The 9824-nt window shown below is 42.4% G+C and overlaps 1 protein-coding gene across 6 annotated transcripts in view; it reads left to right on the top strand.

Moving 5' to 3' along the window:
• The first annotated feature begins 203 nt into the window (after window positions 1-203).
• Window positions 204-9824, top strand: part of LOC147885152 (Protein kinase superfamily protein) — a 31693-nt gene continuing 22072 nt past the window's right edge. The window contains exons 1-8 of one of the 6 annotated variants that reach the window (XM_087397750.1): window positions 205-443; window positions 3872-3988; window positions 4534-4706; window positions 4826-4877; window positions 5540-5941; window positions 6067-6308; window positions 8683-8809; window positions 8899-9006. In XM_087397750.1, coding sequence (XP_087253876.1) covers window positions 4641-4706; window positions 4826-4877; window positions 5540-5941; window positions 6067-6308; window positions 8683-8809; window positions 8899-9006 — 997 coding nt within the window. In that variant the 5' untranslated portion in view covers window positions 205-443; window positions 3872-3988; window positions 4534-4640. Of the gene's footprint in view, window positions 444-3871; window positions 3989-4533; window positions 4707-4825; window positions 4878-5539; window positions 5942-6066; window positions 6309-8682; window positions 8810-8898; window positions 9007-9824 lie in introns of all 6 variants that reach the window. The other 5 variants (XM_087397751.1, XM_087397753.1, XM_087397752.1 and 2 more) reach the window with 5 other exon arrangements.

Genomic DNA, 9824 nt, shown 5'->3' with positions numbered 1-9824 from the left:
AGAGATGGTGTCACTAGTTTTCACGCTATAAATCCTACTATTAGAAAGTGTTTTCATTTATTTATTTGGAGGTGAACTATCCACGAAACTTTAGACAAAATCCTAGTGTCACAAAGGATCGAGATTTATATATATAAACGTACCCACACTTGTACACACACATTGTGAGGTTTCAAAAGTTGAAGCTGTAACTATTGACTAACTATGGTTATTAGTCACCAGGGTTGAGGGTTTGCTCATCGTCGTCTTCTTCCAAGTTCATCAGCCATCCCCTTACCCTTTCTACATTCAACTCTCTCTTCAGGTTTCATATTCTCTCATTCCCTGCCCGTTTACATTTCGTTTTCGATTGCGTTCTGCTGCCTCCTCCTCACAGACATTTCCCTGCAGGTGCGTGCTCCTTCATCTGCGTTGGGGTCGCTACGGACTTTCCTACCATACAGGTTTTCTTACACCCACAATATCTGCTTGTTTTCCTTGCTTTGGATCGATTGGTCTGAAATTGATAACTTCATGACTCGGGTTCGAAGGGGTTGCGTTTCCTCTGCCTTTGTCTAAGGCCCCCGTCCCTGCGCGTACACCCAGTAGTCTGCAGCCTATTTCTGCCTTGCTCGTTTGCCTTGAGTAGGGGATATCTACGGGATGCACGTATTCTCCGCCGGGTGTTAGACTTCCCTATTTTCTCTGTGCTTTAAGCTTTAATGTAGTTTTATTCACATTAATGTATGTGCCTACTCCTGTGAAGAGCTTAAGTGAAGAAGAACAATGTGGAGTGCGGCACTTCGCCAGCCAAATCCGCCGACCAGGAAAAAGAGCAGGAGCCCGGCTGGGCCAACTTCTTTGACAGAGGAGTCAAGCCGGTTGAGCTATAACACCCGACAGTAAGTCAGAGGCCTCGCAACATAGTGGGTCAGACGTCCCTGATGCAGAATGGTGGGTCCAAGGATGCCGACGTTGCAGCTTCTACGGAAGCTGAACGACACCCCAAAATCAGACGCTGCAGCTCTTGAAGAAAAGACTGCAATGTGGAGAACAAGCAAAATGCTGTTAACGTAGGCAAGGCAAAAGTTATGAAACAGGCGTCATACGATAACAAGGCAAAATTGAAGTTATGAAAACAAGCGTCACGGAATGAAAGGGAAGCCTCTGAAATCGAAGTAGAGGCACTTGAAGACGATAAGGGACGTAGGACGAAGCAGAAGTGCAGGAGATGAAATTGATGAGGAGGAGGACCGGGTTAAAGGTGTGGAAAGTGAGGATGATGCTGAGAATGAAGGTGTGGAGGAAGGAATAAAAAAGGAACATGAAGAAGAAGAAAGGAACGTATGCAGGAGGAAGGAAAGGGCAAGGAAGAACAGGTTGAGGAGGACAGTGAGACATAAATGAAAGAAGCTTGAGGTTTTCGTGGGTGTTCTGGATAAGCATGCCACTGAGAATGATTTTAAGAAAGCTTTCGAGGTGCCTGGTCAGGTTTTAGGACTGCTCAAGATGAGGCGAGGAAAATTTAAGGTCCAATAAACCAAGCCAGATATACAGCAATGTAGTGACTTGCCGTCTGTCCCCACTAAATTCTGGTCTAAACAGCTGCCGATAGCCAGAATTTCAAGCTCCAAAGCTGGCACATCAACTGCCCATATAGCAATCCCAAAACAGCTCAATGAGGCATCCATGTGGCAGTCTTTTGTGGACTACAGAGTCCTCATGCACTGCCCATGTGGCCTGTTCCAGTAAAACCCTAACAAGTATCTACCGGAGGTCAAGCCCTGAACTAATTTTATTATCTTTATAGATGATTAGCTGGCATCAGTTGGTCATAAGGTGGACCCGCTGCCAATGGTCTTGTTGAATATGTTGCCGAGGAGCTTCATAATCTGCATTACAACGTCAGAATGGTTGAAGCAGCTAAGTTTTGAGGAATCGGGGGCTATGTCAGTGCAGGAGGAGGCAAGGGAAAAGATCTATGATAGAGAGGACGGCAACGACAAGGCCTTTGTTGCTCATAGCAAGAATAAGGGCTGGGGGAAGTCTGGCAAAGGAAAGTCCAAAAAAAAGAAGGGTGATGAGAAATCTGACGAAGATGAGGGCTCTTTTGGTGGAGGCAAGAAAAAGGAGAAATGCTTCTATTGTGATGAGCCTGGACACTATGCGGGAGATTGCAGGAAGGAGGAGGAAGAGTCCAAGCAAGAGCAGCAAACGTAGGGAAACATAAGCACTTTTCTTGGTAACAATTCTTGGTAACAATTCTCGAGTGTTGCTAAGATCAGGTATGCAAACCCAGTTGAAACTGTATTGAGGTTTGACATTGAGAAGTGGACTGCTGAGCCAGAGGAACTAGAAGCCTTTGTGAAGATGACAGCATTGGTTGCTCACACGGCTGTCAGCACATACATGGATGAATTGACTCTGGAGGGACTTATAGGATCAGAGTCAGATAGGTGCATGAGCACTGAGGCATGCAGTATAGCGTTAGATAGGTGCAAGCACGATGAGGGATGCAGTACAGAGTTATGCATGGATGCCTCTGGGAGGTACCTAGCTTGCTTTCAAGGCAAGCAACATGATGAGGGATGACATGGACAGGTGTTTCGGAGGCTTCTTCAGCTGCAAGGAGTTGGAAGCGGCTTCACCAAGTGTCCTACTTCCTTCAGATGCGTGGCCCAACAATGCTCCAGTATCTTTCAAAAGTCTGTCCAGGGCAGGATTGTGCTGCACATTCCTCCTTGCTCTTCTACCTGCAGATACGGGTGCCACACTACTGAACTACTGGACCGCCAATGGGCCCCCTATTTTATAGGCTTCGAAGTCCCTGGCCCGCCAGATCCACAGACTGGCCGACCAGTATGTATAAATCCTGACCAGGCAGCCCTACTGCTGACTGGCTGCCCATTCTGCTACTTTGGCCCAATTCCTGCTGACTGCCAGCCGGCCCAGGCGGGCCTGATCTGCATGTGTAGTCTATTGACCAACAGACATCTTTCATGGCCTATAAATTGCCCTCTACAGGCCCCATCTGTAGTCCTGTGTGTGGGCCCTTCTGCCCTCCACTTTGGGCCTGTCAACACGCCTGCATGAGCCTTTAGATCTGTCCATGTGGCAGCTTGCCCACATGGCAGCCACCATAAGATCCCATGCTGCTTTTTCCCTCTTCTCAGTTCATTCCCCATGGCATCTACATTCTCAGCCCATGTGGTCTCCCTGTGAACCCTTTCTTTGCTACAGGTCGTCCTCCCCAAAACCCCGCCCCCCTCTTTCCCCCCTCATGTCGTCATTTGGAGGCTCACAGGTAAGGAGGTGACTCTAATCCTCAATACCCCCTCTCACTGGCTGCCTGGTGTCCTTGATCTTTCATTCTCGTACCCATAGCTCCTGTTCCTCCAGCTCCAGCTCCGCACAAGTAAGCCATCTTGGAACACAAGTACAATCCTAGTAGCACCAAGCATCCATGGCACAACACTTGATCACGAACATGCCAATGCTCTCTTTGTTTTCTGACATCTCAGTATACAGAAAGCATGCTCAATGGTATCCAAGTAACAAATATGGTATTGTCAGGTTAAAGATTCCGCAAGATTGCAGCAATTGTAAGACTCTAGATCTGTTCTTTATTGGGAGAAGGCAGTATGTTAGTGTGTTGATGCTGTTGGATACTTATATAAAGATGAATAACGTAAATAATTAGTAGATTGGTGTTTTAGATTTCAAACTTTGATGCTGTAGTAGGAATTAGTGCTGATTTCTCATCCATAGGCTACTTTGGCTCTTAAGTGTCAGCCTTCATCATGGCTGAGTTTGCTGCTCTCTTCCTGTGTGCTGTTAGATTCCTCAGTACAGAGTCCCTTATATCAAAGGATGCTCATGTGTATGTATACAGGTTGACTAGTACAAGCCTATGTCTATACATTGGACTAGTGGGTGTACATATGCTGATGAATACATTAAGTCGAGCCTATGTTTATACATTGGACTACATCAGCTATGGGCTCTATGGGTATGTCATGGTAGCTTGTCTCTTGTATGCATATTGGAGTTGATCGTTGTTAAGCTTTAATCACCATCGTAAGGTTAAAACTTTCTGACTGAGTCACTTGAAGATTGTAGGCTTGTTCCTAGAATCTTCTAGATAATTGGGAGGAGCAAGTAGTTTTCTTGTCGGTACTCATGACATATGGAATTTACCTATTCTTTATCCAGCTGTCATCATTTTAGGATATTTTTTCAACAATCTGTAATATATTGACAGATCTTTGCTGTTTGAAATTTCAAATTTGGATTTTTTGATTTTGGTTCATTTAGGTCAAAATGATAGTGGTACAAAGTCCTTGTATTGTGTAAATCTGACCAGGAATCATAAGCACTTATTCGCTAGAAGTGCTATTCGAGGCGACACATGCACACACCCTTGCTTGTAAGAGGTTGAATAGTTTTTCGTGACTGAGAGGGCAGCTCTGTCTCCTCATCTTATTCTTGTAAGTTAGTAAGTTATTGACATGCAGTATATCAGTTTTTGGCTTACAGAACCGTTTGCTTTTGCAGTAAAGAAGGAAAAAAGACGTGATGAGAAGGCTGCAAGCTTCCTTTTACTTAATTTGCTTCATCATATCTAGGGGATATCGGATTCACATATTTCGTTTGGCCTCTGCATGTCAGAAATCTTAAGACTACAATTCAAAGGGCCCAACCTCAGGGTCTTTGCAAGTCTGTTAATTGTAAGTTTTAGATTGTGCTTTGAGCTTATAAGCATTAGATTGTTCTTTTCCTTGACATTTTTGTCCCTGATCTGAGCTATCTGTGGCATTTGAAGTGATATGGTTCTAATGTGCTCCAGGAGGTTGAACAACTGCTACTTGAGAAGACAGGTACCACAGGATTTGGGCAGTGTAAGATTTTGGCCTCCCAATCCTCTCTGCTGTCTCCCTTGATGAAGATAATCAAGTAATAGAAGCTTGTTTGTATGAAGGCGCTATCATACAAACTTGTGTTTTCCCACCTGGTTTTGCTCCAAGTAATGCATATCATTGTCTCCTTTTGAGGTGCTTAAAGCTTCTTTGATCAGAAGTCGCTTTCTGTCTTGTAATACTCTTTAAACTGAGAGAATTGTAGGACCTTTATTTCCTGGTCGTTTTGCTTGTTTATTTGGATTGGGCAGTGCCTTGGGTATTGTGAGTTCCCATTTCAAGAATGCTTTTTATCTGTAGCGTTACTAATTGTAGCTCCATATTTATCTGTAGCCTTACTAATAGTAGCTCCATATTTTTTATCTGTAGCCTTACTAATAGTAGCTCCATTATTTTTTCAAGTATGTTCTTTTGACATGGACTTGTATAATGATCTCATCTGACCTGCCACCAAGATTCTTTATAATAATCAGGAGAGTACCCCTGCTTTGTGAAAAAAAGCATGTTCTGAGTCATGGAAACACATTCTTAGTTTCTTGACATCGTCTATGATCATTATCCTGTGTGTGGCAATACACTGTACATGCACAAATGTGATCACGCCCATGTCTTACTTTCTACATGATTTTTTTAATCTTTTGCAGTATACCTCTGCATTAAGAGAGGACCAGAAAGGCCTTTTTGGTCTTATGTTGCAGGTATTTGCCATAGGGTTGACCTAAACTGCACCACCTTTGGGAGCCTTGATTGGTCTTCATGTGCCCTGGCATCAACGTCTGCTTTAAGAAAGATCAGGCATTGGAAGTCTCTTCTGAGTACCAATGGGTCAGATATGAACAGTCCTGCAGCAGATGTTATTCCTGCTGAACCACCCAGTACCAGCTCATCTGGATCAGGGTCACATATAAGTGCAATCGCTGGGGGTGTGGCAGGGGCTGTCGTATTGGTTTCAGTCACTCTTGCATTGGTTTGCTTGTCTCTTCTTCGTGCCAAGAGATATCCAACTGGGCAATCAGATACAGGATCTTCTGATCCTTCTGCTCAAGGTGAAAGTTGTGGATTGTGAAATAGCATTGTTGAGACGAGGTTCTTTTAGATGGTAAAATCAGATCTGGGATCTGTTGAAGTCTTTACCCAGTGAAAGCTCATTGTGATCCTGGTTATTTTGCAGTTGATTGGGTGAAACGTCCCGACAGTCCTTTGGGTGGAGGTGCACCTCCTACTGTTTCTGAACTTCGAAGGGCAAGATGTTTCTCTCTGGCAGAACTAGAGCATGCGACTAAGCAATGGAGTCTGATCAACTTGATTGGTGAAGGTGGGTTTGGCCCAGTATATAAAGGCTTGCTTGAGGATGGCAGGATTGTGGCGATAAAGAAAAGAACAGGCAGTGCCAGTCAAGAGTTTGCAGCTGAGGTGAGCATGTTCATTTTGAAAAGGATACCACTATATGAGGTGTTGAAGCATATGGGCCTTCCCAAAGGGCTGTGTTAATGCCGTGGGGATACTCCAAGGAGTTTCTTGTTTTGGACTATCGTGAGATTGAGACTGCACTATGTTGTGTTTTTAGAGGATGAGTTTGGGAATGTTCTTGGATTCATCTAGGTATATACTCCAAGGAGTTTCTTGTTTTGGACAGTCCTTTCTTCTTTCCTCTTTGTTTCTCCTTCCTTTTCTTTCATTTCCCTGGTCTTTCCTCGGCTTCTCATTTTCCTTTTGGACAGTTTCCATAAGGAAGTGTTGAAGTTGTATGTTTGTTGATAGTTTAGTCTAGTTTTCATCAGCTTTGGTTACGATTTGCTATCCATTTAAGGCGGGAAACTTTTTTAGTTCTGTAGGTATAGGGCCTTACAGAGTCGCTGATGGTATGGATCTTTGAATGTTTTTTTTTCCCCCATTTTTCTGGTTAGGCATTGTGCAGTGTAAAGTATATTTTCATTCTGAAAAAGTACTTTCCACACCCTCTTTTCTTTTGAGGCTTTCACCTTGCCTCTTTACACTGCATAGTGGAAATCACTTGATGAAGTGACATTGCAAGAAGGCGTTTCTAACTCTCTTGGGTAGCATTTTTGCTCGATTTCCCTTTGGTGTAATTGCGAGCTTCTCCATTTCTCCCCTTCTTCTGAAATCCAGACGCTTTGGAGGTACTTTTCAAGTACACAAATGAGAAAGTCTTATATATGGACATTCGAGTTGAATAAGTTTTTGGTGTGATTGTATGAGGCTAATAAGTACACTGTTTGTTTTGCTTTTACATGATGGGTTTGGACATATTCATTCTTAGACATACATGGTGACCTGCATTTGTTATTTGTTCATTGTGAATCATGTAAAAGAAACATTCAAGGCCTCATATTAATGGTCTTTATCTCTCCTCTTCGTTCTGTTCTCGTGGAAAACATGTGATGGAAAAGCAGCTGCTTGGTCATCACAGGCATTTCCTTGTGTGGTTTATTTTTCTCTCCTTTTAGGTTAAATTGTGCTAGAGGTACTTTCTGTTTAATTTGAGTATAGGCACTGTTGAGAACATGTTGTTTGGAAATATCTTCCATGCACTGTCATTACTTATAGATTTTTGTGAAATTGAGACATTTGGTATTCATACACGCAACCCAGTAATCTTTCTAAAGTACACTACGTGAGCTTCTCCTCAACCCAAGCAAGGACACACCTAAGTGAGATCATTATGCATGGGTTAATGGGCCTCCAATGTTGTGCTAAAGTGATGCATACCCATTTGAGGGCACGCTCCATAACTTTGTTTTGATTTGTTGAAAACCAAAACGGATTGAAAATTTGGAATTCAAACTATTGGGACTAGTGTATGGTGGTCTTAAAACATTGATAGTTGTTGGTATTGGTATCTAGATTCACCTTAAAATGGAAGAAGTTGGAAAAGTGCAATTGCATGTGCAAAGATATTTTAATAAATCCAACACTATTTACAATTTTGAATTGTTTCTTTTTCCATGCACTTGCTTGCTATATGGCTCATAAGCATGCCAAAGGTCATTGAATTTAATAATACACAGCATCAAACCCAATAGCGTGCCCTTTGGTCGATTTGTGTTTTGAAGCATTTTAGGCCACATTGCACTTGTTTGGGATATCCAATTCTGGTGGCGTGTATCGTCGGAGGGGGAAAAACCGGTGGTTGAAATTCCGCTATTCCCACGAATTTTGAATTATCACACCTCCCGTCCATTTTTTTCCCAGACTCTCAAGGTGCTTTAGGATGCCTCACACGAGTTAAACTCTCATTGTGCGCGATATTTGTTTAGTAAAGCAGACTATTTTTGTAAGTTTTGAAGGAAAATATGTATTGCAGTGTGTGCTCACTATTTACAGTATATTTGTTACATACATGTTTAGTTCTGCTTCTACTGCTCGTCAGGCCTAAATGTAGACCTATCTTTCATCTCAAAATGGAAGGCCTCCATATGTTTGGTCTAATCGATCTTAACTATGGTGGATCTGAATTTTTGTTATATATGTTGCATTCTCTCTGACTTGTTTGTGCACGGGTGTACATCTAGATTGATATGGGACAAGGAATGCTGTTGGTGAAGGTCATCACACTCTGTGCTCTTTGTTATTTGTTCTTTTCCTTTCTGGATTTAAAAGATTGGATGCATGCTGTCCTTGATTTATATGTTCCTATGGTGGGTACAAAATAGTAAGCTTTCTGAAGGCGTTTTGCCTGAGAGGATGTTAGTCAAAACTATCAGTATCCATTAGAGTGTTCCTTATTGTTAAACTTCTAAACCCGTTTACATGATATACATTGTAGGTTGAGTATCTGTCCTATGCGCAGAACAAGCATGTTGTGATCCTTCTCGGCTATTGTCAAGAAAATGATCAGCAGATGGTTGTGTACGATTATCTCCCAAATGGGAGTGTCAGCAGTCACCTATATGGTAACAGATCATCAGTTGGAATCTGCTATGGATTTGTTGTCCTTCAGGAAATTGCAGGAAGCTGAAGGTTCATGAACTGTGCTTTACAGATGCTGATGGGTGCAGCTTGGGAAAGCTAGACTTCAAACAACGCCTTTCTATTGCATTGGGGGCAGCAAAAGGTAGCAGTCAGTCATGTTTACGTGGTAACTTATTTGGTAAATGCCTTTTCAGAAGGTCTAGGAGTTGAAGAGAAATTGACTTGCTTCTTCTGGGTTCAGCTAGCAGATTCTGTTTGGATGTGTATTTATGATTGGGTTTCTGTGCGGTTTGTATGAGGTAGGTTTGTGGTCTACTGGAATCATTTCCTGCTAATGTTACTATATTACTATTTCGAATCTGATGAGAAAGCATTGGTCAATTGAATTTGGACACTAGGATTAACCAACACAGTAGCATAAAGTCATTCTCTACCTAGGACTACATTTGTCTTGTCTACATGTTTGATTAAAAAATCAAGACTATCCTTGGATTTTTAAATCCACGCTATTTGCCATAGTATCTTGGACTGTTTTGTCTCAATCTGTAGTCAAAGAGACTACATACTTACACGTATGTGGGATATGTGGATTTGGTAATGAGTGAGCAACTCAGAAAACCATGTCGGAAAGGGAACCTCTTACCCTCTTACCCACAATGTCCTCTTGTATAGGCCTAAAAAATTCCTTTTCTTTTAACAAGACCCTTTCCAAACTGGCAAAGGTGGAAAGTTAAGGTTATAGACGGAGCTTTAGATCTTGCCGTGAAATCATCATAGATGTGGGTAAACCTAATGGCCTCGTTAGTAGCTATATGACTAGGACAATTTGTAGCGATACGATCATGACAAAAGCATTTTAAACATAGCTGCTCTTTGATAATGTCACATGCACCCCTGCACTTGGGTGTAATGTGACACATTGGCTACATCAACAAGTGTGTAATAGTTCCCTAATAGGAGATTCTGCCGTATGCTGTGACCCCTTTGTGAGCCCTT

The sequence above is a fragment of the Dipteris shenzhenensis genome, chromosome 26, assembly GCF_047967505.1.
Source record: "Dipteris shenzhenensis isolate YYH24624 ecotype China chromosome 26, Dip_SZ_1.0, whole genome shotgun sequence".
NCBI classification, from domain to species: Eukaryota; Viridiplantae; Streptophyta; class Polypodiopsida; order Gleicheniales; family Dipteridaceae; genus Dipteris; species Dipteris shenzhenensis.
This window is presented reverse-complemented; position numbering and strand designations above follow the sequence as displayed.